Source organism: Tauraco erythrolophus, chromosome 27, assembly GCF_009769465.1.
Source record: "Tauraco erythrolophus isolate bTauEry1 chromosome 27, bTauEry1.pri, whole genome shotgun sequence".
Taxonomy (NCBI): domain Eukaryota; kingdom Metazoa; phylum Chordata; class Aves; order Musophagiformes; family Musophagidae; genus Tauraco; species Tauraco erythrolophus.
In genome coordinates, this window is record NC_141491.1 from 1,800,143 (window position 1) to 1,812,366 (window position 12,224).

Sequence of the window (12,224 nt, forward strand, 5' to 3'; positions counted from 1 at the left end):
CACAACACAGCTTGGTTTTGTAGAGTCTTTTACGGGCACGGAGTGCTTCACGGAGCTAAATGATACAAGACATGCTGTGCGGTGTGAGTTACGGAGAACGGCAGCGCAACAGCCAGTGCGTGGTGAATAAATCAGAAACCTCAGTCGAGGGGAGAGGGAGGTGGGGATCAAAGCGTGCACCAGGGCTGGAGGTGGTGGTTTGGCACACGGAGCTGCTCGTGGCTCTGGTGGGTGCGTGGGGCGGGCTGGAGCCCAGGACGCGGGGCCAAATTCGGTACCTACGCCTTAAACAGGAGTGGGAGTGGAGAGCAAGAAGCGAAGAGGTGTAAGCCAGCCCTTAAGAAGGTGAAAGAAAAGCAGCCATCCATCCAGAAATAACAAGGGAAAGGTTTTGAAGAGCTCAAGTCTTTTGCCAAAGACAAGGCTGGAACAAACAAGCGTAAACAAGATTTATCCATTAAATTAATTGAATTGCATTATTATGGATTATGTTTATTTATTAATAACAGCTGTAGCATGGGGAAGATCAGTAACTCACCCAAGAGCAACAACAGACCGGTGGCAGATTCAGGACAACTGTTTGAGAGTCTTGGGTCCAAATTTCGTGACTATACATCATTGTAATTTATACTCCTAATTGAAGAGGATATTGTCCTCAGCGAAGCTCTGTAGAAGCTGAGATGATTATGGCTGAGGCAGGCTATAAACAGGCAGCTTTAAAGCACACACCTCACCCTTTAACATTTGTAAGTCATTTGAGGTGCCAACTTACTAATAAAATGTGACATTAACGTTCAGAGAACAGCCAAGGCAGAAGTTAAAGTTCTTCAAAGCAGCAGGCTCCTTCTGGAAGGTGACTTACCATCTTCTGTATATGTGAAAAAGGAGCCAGTCTTATCCTTCTGCCAAGCTTTCTGGGGGATGGCATTGCTCATGCCCCTTGGCCAGCTCGAGGACCTTGATATCCTCTCTTGGAGCTCAACACAGATGGATTTCAGCATCCTTGGGCTTCTCCAAATCATCCAGAGGGGTCATGAGAAGGTGTGCTGGCCTGAGTTTGGCAGCAGGAGCAGGCGGAGGTCGCAGCGCTCATCCTCCCTGGGCAGCCTGCGAAGCAAAAGTTCCTTTCCAAGCCAGCCGTGGGGTGGAAGCAGCGTGGGTGCTGGGGGAACACAAGCTCAACTTTCCTCCCACAGCTTGACCTGTGTTTTGTTTCCCTCTAGATCCTGACAGTGTCAGGCCCCCCAGAAGGAGGGACGCGGGTGACCATCCGTGGTGTCAACCTGGGCCTGGATTTCTCCGAGATCGCTCACGGGGTGCAGGTTGCTGGGGTGCAGTGCACGCCCCTGCCCGAGCAGTACGTCATCGCAGAACAGTGAGTGGCCTTGGGGACCTCAGCCGTCCCCTCCGCGGGTCCCCAGGGCTGGCCAGCCTGCACAAAGCCCCTTCCCTGACCTCCAGCGAACACGCAGGAGGCCACTAACTCATCCAGACCCTGGGCACCACCTCGCCACCCTTTTCCAGCCCTGCAGGAAGGGGTCCAGAGGAGGATGGTGCCTGGACCAGATCATGCCAGTGCTACACCAGAAGGAGATGAGGTGCTTGGATGCTCTCTCAGAGGGTTAAGCAGCCCCTTAAGCTTTCATTAAGTGTTTTGTTTCTTTCCACCCTGCAGTTCCTGCTTTGCTAAGCAACTTTTTTGATGAGCACCTTGCTGAGCCTCTCTGCCCCCTCCGCTCCCCATCGCACTTGAAATTCAGCCGGCGCTGCCGGCTGCGCGCAGCCATTTGTTAGGCGGGTGAGGCAGTGACAGCCGCTTCATCCGAACGGGCCTCCGCTGGAGTCAATTCATTTATTTCACTAAGGAAAACGTCAGCCGAAAATTAGAAAATAGGCATGTAACAGAGGACGGGCGAATAAACCTCCCAAAGTGACACCCGCTCCTCTTGCTGGTTGGGGCGGTCGTTCTGGCGCAGCCGAGGTGCTGAGAGCTGCGGCGGGGTCATCCGTGCAGGGCAGGAGAGGAATGACATGTCGTGTCTCCCCTTGGGTTGTCCCATCTCACCTGCTGGGGACCAGGATGGCAGCATGTGCGCTAGGTCCATGGCTGGGGGTGGCCCAGGGCACAGGAGCAGTCCCAGTGGCACAGGAGCAGTCCCAGCAGCACAGATCTGCCCAGCTTTGGCAGCAGCCGGCAGCGGTTGTCCTCTGGTGGTGAAACACATTTGTTGGGTCCCAGTCTGGTCCCCAGCGCAGTGGAAGGACCTGTCACTAGGACGTGTTGGCACTGGTTTGGTTTTTACTCCCTCCTTGCCTTTGTTTCCCCACCTGTAAGACAGAAATTACATTAATCTCCTCTTCCGAACAGCGTGGATGTGGGATGCGTGCGGTTTATCAGTTAGGAAGTATTTCTCCCATCAGCGGATGAAGGGCGAAGCATCGTTGGTGTTTTTGCAGGGATGGCTCCAAGCTCTTCACAGATAGCACTGTCCCTGGTAACTGTTTGGGCTGTTCTGCTGAGCAATATTTTGTTTTATTTTTCAAATAAAGGACGGAAGATTATAAAATTATCCTCCTTTGATGGTATGAAACCCTGATTTTATAATCATGACTCTAATTACGGCTCTTGAGCTTTCAAAGTTTGTTAACATCATTAAAACATTTACCCTGGGCAGATAACAGCAAGCGTTAGCATGAGAGCTGCCTTTTAAAGATGAATACAGATAAAAGGACCCTCTTAAGGGTTCTGTGGGCAGACTGAATTCCAAGACTGTAATGACTCACCATATGCTCCAGCCACGCAATCTATCAGCCAGCAATTAGGTTAATGTTGGTGAAAGGGCCACTTAGCCCAGCAATCAGCACCCTACAGCTCTGCCGAATGCATCATTTTGTAACAAGGTACCTGCAGGGAATTTGGCTTTTATCAGGAATGGGATCAGGTGTACCAAGTCGCTTCTGCCCTGTCCCATGTCCCATCGTGCTCGGTTCTGTAGGGCAGCTGCTGCTTCACTGGCAAATAGTGGAGTATTGGGTGTTTCCCCCATATATAGCCCTTGGTCTATCCTTGCTTCTCCACTCTCCTGCCCTGCCTGTGCAGCATCAGGAATCATTTCACAGGGCATTGTTTGCCTGTGGGCTGGCAGGAGCAGAGATTCCTGCTCCCCAATGCCAGCCCCAGCCCTCGGCCTCCTCGTCCTCACCCCACTGCCGCTTTGCAGGAGGAGGAGGAGTGAAGTAGGAGGCAGAGGAGAGAGGTGCATGGGCAATGTTGGGTTGAAAGGCAGAGAGAGGAGCACGTGGCAGATCCAGACACAGCTGAGATGCTTCGGTTCCCGTTCTCCAAAGGCAGCGTCTCTCTAGGCAACGCGTTTTGATGTGCAGCAAGAAGGACTTTCGCTTCGGAGCTCTTTACTAACGTGTGTGTATTTCATTAGGCCCCCTGGCATCACCTGTGCATGCTGTCTGCAGGTTCTTTCTTCCTTTAGTCTTTGTGGTTTAGTTTATTTGTAGTGAATTTAATGCTGCTGGAGGCAGCTGAAACGCTGCCTTCCCAAATCGGAGCCTTTCATGCATTTGCACATGACAGGCATAAGAGCCAGCCTTTTCCCTGCCACTTCCCAAAAGCACCTTCAGCCTCATGGGGACGGGATGCTCTGGCTCTTTCCGTGGTCTCAGGGCCGGACACTGAGGGACTCATCCCCGACAGAGCTGCACCCCCTGCTCATTCCTGTCCTCAGGTTCCCAGTGCCTGGCACGATGCTCTTGAATTTGTCTTTCCAGCATTGCCGTGGGAGCAAGCAGCATCCATCCCCTTTCAGTACAGCCCTGCCAGCGGACGTCCCCTTGGGAACCTCTCCCAGACCTGCTGGCGTGACGGGCACTCGCTTGGCCTCGTCTCCAGCTTTTGGGGCTGCGCACCCACAGGGCAATCAGTTGCCTCCTCATCTCCCAGCCTGGCCCGCTGTGGTTAACCCCAGCAGCTCTCGTGTCCTTACAGCTTCCAGCAGCTCTCCTGTCCTTACGGCTGCCCGTGCCTCGGGATGTGCCCGCGGGGCTGAGCTGGGCTGTGTGCGGCGCTGGAGATTGGTGTCTTTCGGTGCCGCTGACTCCTTTCCTTTACCAGCACGAGCATGTCCTGCGTTAGCCAGCCCTGTCTCCCCAGCACAGGCTGCTTTCCACGGCTGTCTCCATCGTCCCCGAGCAGGTTTCTCCATTTTTGATTAACTGGGAGACTGCAGTGTGAGCTGTTCCCTTAATGAACTCATCCGTTACTCTAAGGACTCCGCACTCACTTTGCTACTGGCTAATATATTGCCATTAGTGCTCTGCTTTGCTCTGGAGTTTACAGCTTGTAATAATTATGTCTAATTTTGATTTTTTTTTCTTTAAATTACTACATGGGGTAAAAATAGACTCAGTAATTAACTTCTTCCAAAGAGGCAGATATCAAAGTTAAAGGGGGGAGGAGGGGGGTGCGGGGAGGAGAAGCAAACCGGGAAGCCAGCGCCGCGCGGAGCCGCACCGGGCACGGCTGGCACCTCCTGCCACAGCCTCACTGCGGCATTTCTGCTTCCAGGATCGTCTGTGAAATGGGGCAGGCGCTTCCAGGGATCAGCTCCGGCCCAGTGCTCCTGTGCATCGGAGAGTGCAAGCCGGAGTTCACGGCCAAGTCCGCGCAGCAGTACGTGTTCGTGGTGAGTGTCCTGCCGAGGCGGAGGGTGGGGGGCGGCACCCGTCCCCCATGGGGACGGCCGTGCTCTGCGAGTGCACGTGTCGGATGGATGGGGTTCGACACCAGGAGACAATCCCAAAATCACCATCTTTTTCCAATGCTTTGCCCGTGGCATGGCACGGTTTGTTGGTAGCCCAGTCAACGAACCCAGTTTTCAGGATCTAGAGCTCGCATGGTCCTACAGAATAAACAGGATTTAGGTGGGAACCTAAACCCAGGGCTCCCACAGCGTCTGGTTTCAACTTTGCACCTCCAAAATAGTGAGAGTGACCTCTGACTTGCTAGGCTGTGCTCCCAGCAGGAGCCCTGCACAAAGTAGAACTTTGCCCTGTACCTCAGGACTTTTTGAGCATGAGGAACTGTCAAGGGATTGGAGTTGGCACTCAGCATTTTCCTTTGTAATGCAGGGACATTGTTATTTTGGTGCTTAGTTAATGGGAGTTAATCTAGGGCACTGCTTCTTGCTGGTTTTGAAGATGTTTCCGTACATACATGTATATACGTATGGGCACCGATAGGCCTTTTTGCACGAACACACGAGCACACGAGAGGAGAGCAAGCACCAGAGTCCATCCTTCTGCAGCTCCGGTACTGAAGTCCTGCTAGAAACTTAACCAACTGCCTGTGAAACCTAAATGTATCTGAGTTAGTTTCTGTGTCTGTAGGTTTAAATTTTTCCCCATGATGCCCTTTGGGATGGAAGAGTAATTCTGCATCCAAATATTCAGGGATTTTTTTTTTCCCTTCCAAGGAAGCCAGCTCAGTGTAGGCTCCATCTCCTAATGGAGTGCTGCTCTTTGGGTTGGGGGGCTTCCACTGGTTGAGTGGATCGTTTCTTTCTGTTGTTTAATTAGCAGCCTTTTGATTCATAAACTTAAAAGCCACAGCTGGGATTTCTCGTATCTCCAGTTTTGCCTAAACAGGGCACTTCATCCAGCCACATTGATTTTGTGCTTAGTGGAATCTGTATGCAGGGAAATGCCAGCACTTACCAATTGTCCACAATTTGTAAACTAATTGAGAGATACATCAGGTTGGCCCCTGCCACCCCGTCGGCACGATAAGTGACACCCTCCCCTGGGATTTTGTTTATTCAGGATAACAGCATAGCGGGGGTGAAAAGTATCACCACATTTTGCTCAAATATGCCCGAAATCCTTCTGGTCGTCAGAGGGCAGTGCCAGCACAGCGCCCACATTGGCCGTTATCACAAGGCAGGTGCCCGTGCGACACGAGGAGGATGCTCTCTTGCTTTGTGTTAAATAATAACCAGGAGCCAGAGGGAGGTAATTGCAGAGATGAATCTCGGAGTCGTACCTTGCAGCAGCCTGGTGAGCGTATGCCGAGCGTTATCATCCTTTGCATTGTTGCTCCTGATTTCCAGCACTTACCCTGATTATATCATTTCTTTTTCTCAGGCATCTAAAACTTCGAGCACATCATTTCCTTTTGTTAGTTGGCCTCTATTTTTCTCTTTAGCACCATCACAAATTCCATTACAGCTGGTTTGTGCTGTTAAAGTCGGTAGTAAAATTGATTGGTACCTTAAAGCAGAGCTCTCTTCTGACCCTGAGAGGGTTCATGCCCTGGTGAGCTCATCTCGTGCCTGACACCACGCAGGAGCGATGCTGTCACCTTAATAACACCCGTTTTATCGGGGGAGGTGGAACCTTGGAGCTACTTGGGATCCGTAAATCTGTCATAATTATCACCAAATCATGAGCTGAAGACAGAAAATTCTTATTCAGCTTTCAGGCCCTCATCCGATGCCGGCCTCACCCCAGCCTTGGCACTCTTTTCGGGTCTCTAGGATGGGCCCTCAGCTCTCCTGTCCTTTCCTTGTTTACAAGAATGACTGCTCAGGGTTGCAGCCTGACTTTCTGCTTTGGGCAATGCTTTGAATTTCCAAGGATTGCAACGCTTAGACGAGGTGATGCTCGCACCAGAAACATCAGATGCTTGTAGCCAGGAGGTGCTTATAATTGACTTGGAACGCAGAGAAGAGCTGTGCTTTCCAGTATGTGCGCAGCTCTGTCACTGGTGCGTGGATGGGAACTGCTGGACCTCTTGGACGTGTTAAATAACGGCTCCTTTCTGTCTCCAGGCTCCCAGGAGCAGACTGGCCCCAGGGATGGGGCTGGAGGAGGAGGAGGGTGGCTGGTAGTGGGCTCTCTCTGCCTGGAGTGTTCACAGCGTTGCAGCTTGTTCCTCACTCACCTTGGGAACAGTGGCTGGGGTTGGGCTGGAGGCTGAGGGAGGTTTTTGGTGGGCAATCATACATCGAACATCCTTTGGAGGTTTTTTGCAATTTGGAATCACTCCTCTTGGTTGTAGGAAATGCTCCCAAGCCTGCCTGGTGTAAACGTTGCTGTTACCATTCTTATTGCCTAGTATTGCCATTAGCTGGGGTAATCACAGAATATCCTGAGCTGGAAGGGACCCGCAAGGATCATCGAGTCCAACACCTGAGCCCAGCTAGGATGAGAGCTGTGAGCTGACCAGGAGCAGCTGAAGCACGAATCTTTCCCTCCTGTGACATTATTCCATAATTATCTGCAACAGGATGGATTGTGTGTTTTTCCTCTGGTCTGTTCAGGAGCCAGAGTGAAACAGGGTTTTGGTCTAAGCTGCTTTGGCAGATGCTGTGCCACCCAGAAAACACATGTCGCCTTGTGAAAACAGGACAAAGACACGGAGCTGCCGAGCAGGTAGGAGCAGGGGAGCAGAGCTGGGCAGCTGCCAGCCTTGGCAGATGAGAGCCGTAAAGAGGGTTGTGTGGAAGCATTAGTAAAACAATTTGGTAATATCCACTGATTGAAAACAAATAAAAAGGTACCTGCTTTCTGCAAATTCTATTAAGGGGGATAAATAAATAAACAGCTATCCTGGTGCAAGGCAGGATAAAGAAGTGGCGTTGCTGCAATAATATCACCAATAAAATGTCGAGTGGGATCTAAGTTTGCCCACCAAGGACATCTTTCCATCAGGAATGGGGAACAAGCTCTGCCCCCACAATACTGTCACTGGTGGTTCACATGAAGCTGGAGCTGACGGTGCTGCCTTTTTGTTAGTTGTCCAGTGTTTCCCGTTACCAGACCCTGGTGGGGTTTTTTTGATGCTTTACCACTTTGGCAAACTGTACACATTTGGGCTCAAATTTCCATTGTAGCAGTTTGCTGGGCTTGGGATATATTTGGGTTTTGAACCTGCGGTGCAAACAGCTTGCCTTTGTTTAAGAACAAAGTTGAAGGTAAACACATAACTTTTGCCGAGGCCAAACTCGCTGTCGTTTTGTTGAGGTGTGTCTCCCTTTCAGAGCCGGGTTCGAAAATTTAGCAGGAGGTTTGTCAGATGTCCAGGGTGCATCCCTGCTTTGCTTTTTCATTTTGAAAAGGATATTCCTGCTCAGCCACGGAGGAGAAGATGCTACAGGGATTGGAGCCCCGGGGCAGCCGCTCGCGGAAAGCTCCGCTCGCCGCAGGCGACAGCACCGAGTTTGTCCTTTTCTTTCCGCAGACTCCAGCGGTGAGTTTTCTCAATCCCAGCCGCGGGCCGGAGTCGGGAGGGACGATGGTGACCATCTCCGGGCACTACCTGGGAGCCGGCAGCCGCGTGTCGGTGCTCCTGGGGAACCAGACCTGCGAATTCTACGGGTAAGGGACCAAGCGGTGCCAGCGCGGGCTCTTGCCATGCACATCCTGGTTATCAGCACTGCTCCGCTTTGTATTGGCTATACTTGAACACGCAGCCATGGCAAAAATTCATCTGGGAAGCCCTGAAGGCTCCCGTTCCCTCTTTTATTACATGGAGCCGTCTTTTCTCTTACTGTGACTGAGCCTTGCTGGGCAGGAGAGGGATGGCATCGGTATTAGTGCTGTCCGTTATTTCATTTTAATGCCATTACAACGTAAACTGGTCCAAAAATCTCAGGCAAACATCACTGCAACTGTGAAATGTTTACAAATAGTCATCAGGACCTGCCCCCAGCCCAGCTGGTCCGAAGAAGACGTCGTGTTTGTAAGAAACATGTAGTTTCTCTTTTCACAGACCAACAGCTTGTGTTGCTTTTCTTGCAGCCCCGGCTGCAGGTACCCGACCCTCCGAGAAACGGTCTGAGCGAGGGGTGGGCCCCCGCGGAGCAAAGGGGGGGTCTGCCAAGGAGCCCGCACAGCCATGAACCTCCTCTGGGGTTTCTATGGCAAATTTGCTTTCTACCCAGCAGTGTAAACGCAGAGTTGACATTTACAGGGTTTAATGGGTTTTCTCGGGGCTTAGTTAAAAAAAGATACACGCAGCGTACATCTGTGTGCATCCCGTCCGCGTCCGTGCCCCGCACCGGCGGAGCGGAGGTGCCCGACGCAGCGGGCAGCGCGTGTTTCATAGCCTGTGCAGGAACCTGGGCGAAGCGGTGTGATGTGCAAAGGGATCCCACCTCTCGGGATCAGGTTTCCCAGGAGGAACTGAAGAAGTTTCTGGGAATGTAAAGACCCCTGGAGGTGAATTTCTCATCTGGAAGACTGAGAGGTTCTCGGATACAGGAGCTGTGGGCGTTCAGACATGGGAATGTGTTGAGATATTGGCAGTGCTTATTCTAGGTCCATCCTGGAATGGTGCTTCAGGGGGTCTGGACATGCCAAGGTCTTCACGTGCAGATGAACTCTCCCAGTGCTAAGCACTGTAGCCGATCTGCCAACATTTCTTCCCATACCCGAAGCACAGATGCCAGATTGCATCCTCAGATACCCATGGGTAACGGCGTTCCCACCGGCAGAAGCAGCCTGCAAGCTCCCTGAGAGCGGAATCAGCCCTGTAACATAATCCCTTAAATATATGATTATACTCCGGCAACCTGCAGACACTGACCTGCAAAACCTGGAAGAGTTTTGAATTCTCTGTATGTTCTAATTACAGCAGGCAAGCAGAAACTTAAACAAAGCAAGCGGCAGCGTATGAATGGCACCATCCTTCATGCGGGGTCACGCTGTGCACTTTGTTTTGCTTGGACTGTTTTGAGGCAATGAACTTCAATTGTACTCGAGGGTGTAGGGGAGCCTGATTAGATGAAGCGCTTTCTAATGAGATTCACTCTAATTACAGCTTCCCCCATTCTCCCCTCTCTGATCGGAGGAGTGGGTAGATTTACCATGACGACATAATAATAGCACAGAAAGCTAATTAACTGATCACAGGGAGCTGAGAGCAGCTCTGCCAGCAGCGATGCGTCACTCTGGATCTCATGCCAGAGCTAAGCAGGCGCAGTGGAGTCTGGCGGGGCCGAGCGGCTGCGTGGGGTGGCAGAGCAGGCAGCGGGCAGCGGGCAGCGGGCAGTGGGCAGGCAGCGGGCAGTGGGCAGCTCTTCAGCTGCACGGACACACACAGGAACACTCTGAGAAATCAGCAAGGAGGGCGGAGAAACGCTCTCCTCGCACAAGGATGCCTTTGTGGTTAAATTACACCTAGGTGGAGAGTGAGAACAAGATGAGGGAGGGAGGAGGAGGAGAGAAGGAAGGGGCAGAGCTGTAATTGCATCACTAGAAACAGCCCAGTCCAGTTTGTTTCAGTATTTTAGGAGTTCACTTCTGTTCCCTCGATTGTGGCGGACGGGCGTGCAAGGTGTAAGCTGGGGACATCGCTGTTCGATATTCCCCCTGGAATGCCCAGTGCAGGGCACTGGCCTGCCAGGGATGTCACTGCAGCACTTTTTGTAGGAACAGTGCCCAGGCTGGCTGCAGAGCTGTGCGACTCCTGGCAGCTCTGTCCTGGCAGCGGGAGTGGTGCTGCTCAGGTCTCATTTCCCTTCTCCATCCATCCATCCATCCATCCATCCATCCATCCATCGCCTTTGTGCTTTGACAGCACCTCACTACCCCACCGCCTCCACCTTCTCCAGGGCTCCCATGGAAGCAGATGGTCTGTTGTGTCCATCCAGCAGCGCCGAGGCCGGGGTCAGCCTGGCTCTGACGGGCAGACAAAGCCGGAGGGCAGCGGTGCCGGTGGCATCGCCCTTCGCAGGGGGGGGCTCCGCGCGCCCCATTATGCTGCTCACAAGGGCCCGTGTGTGCAGTGGGGTGGGGAGGGGAAGAATTTGGCTTTTCAGTGGGCTTATGCAGCCCATTTAAAAAGCAGCCATCTGTTTTCACACGCCCAGCAGAAGGCAGCGGGTTCACGGAGGGATGCAGGAGGCGGCAGTTTGGCACAAAGAGTGATTTGAGGGAGGATGAGCTCCGCTGGCGGTGGGCAGGGGCACTGCCCTCCCTCCCGTGCCACTGAAGCCCTCCTGCCCGTCTCAGGAGCTCATCCCCTTCGCAGATATCAGAGTCTGGGGCTGACTGATGGCTCAGCCTTTCAGAGGGCTGCCCGGCTGCAGCACTGGGCAGCGCTGGGACAAAGGGTGGTTTTCTGTCCCCACGCCACCGCCGCCCATTAACGCTTCCCCGGCTCCTCTCTCGCGCAGGCGGTCCATGAACGAGATCGTCTGTGTGTCAGCCCCATCGGCCCACGGCCTGGGGGCTGTTCACGTCTCCGTCAGCGTCGACCGGGCTCAGCTGGAGCGGACTTTGCTGTTCGAGTACATCGACGATCCGAAGGTGCAGCACATCGAACCCGAGTGGAGCATCGCCAGGTAACGCAGGGCTCCGCCAGCGGGTCCTTGCCTGGTCTGGGGCTTCTCTCTCAGCATATGCTCGGTGAGGCCCAAAGAGGGTCTGTTTGGAAATGCACGACCCCTGGATTTGTCAGTGCTGGGTGTCTGTGGCATTTGCATTTACCAAAAATCCGGTCCAGAGTTACTGAGGTGGTTGTGGTTCCCGATTAGAGCAGTGGCGGTCCGCACTGAGATTCTGGGAGCATGGATAAAGCCCCAGGATCACTCCTGTCTGCTGCAGAAGGGCACAATTGCTCATTAAAGGCTCCTTCTTGTAGTCCTGGAATAAGACAAAACTGGCAACCACCAAGAAAGCAAAAAGCTGACGCTACTCAAAACATACTGTTTATCCCAAATTATCCCAAATATCCCCAGACTGCTAGGAATGGGGCAGTCGGCGCTGTCGCATCACTGTGATGTCGTCACTGCCAAGAACCCTGGACCGTACTCGTCCCCTGGTGTTACTTTAAGGGTTGTGCTCCCAAGGGCTGTAACACAGCTACTCATTTCAAATTCCAATTATTTTTCGAAATCGCCCATGAAGGAAGCGCGCATCTCGCAGCACGCTCTGCGAGGTGTTTGCTTCGAGCCCAAAATGACCATCTCACCACTTTTGGGTGAGGTGGGTCTGATGTGGTGGTCGGGGCTGCTGGCAGGGGTGGTCTAAGGGGACCAGCCATTCTCTGCCGCAGAGCTGCTGGAGACTGGGGTGAACCTGGGCTGTGCTGCTCCAGTTCACACATGAAAGAAGAAGCCAAGGGTGAAAGACTTTGCCCGGGGGCACTGGCTGTAGGAGAACGGGGGTGCTGTAGCCCAGGAGGTTGTGCCCTCCCTGGCCCCAGTGGC

General features: G+C 52.9%; 1 protein-coding gene across 1 annotated transcript in view; it reads left to right on the forward strand.

The window, feature by feature from the left end:
* Positions 1-12,224, forward strand: part of PLXNA2 (plexin A2) — a 145,565-nt gene that overhangs the window by 106,755 nt on the left and 26,586 nt on the right. The window contains exons 12-15 of the mRNA XM_086627423.1: positions 1,224-1,375; positions 4,580-4,697; positions 8,252-8,388; positions 11,190-11,357. Coding sequence (XP_086483549.1) covers positions 1,224-1,375; positions 4,580-4,697; positions 8,252-8,388; positions 11,190-11,357 — 575 coding nt within the window. The remainder of the gene's footprint in view (positions 1-1,223; positions 1,376-4,579; positions 4,698-8,251; positions 8,389-11,189; positions 11,358-12,224) is intronic.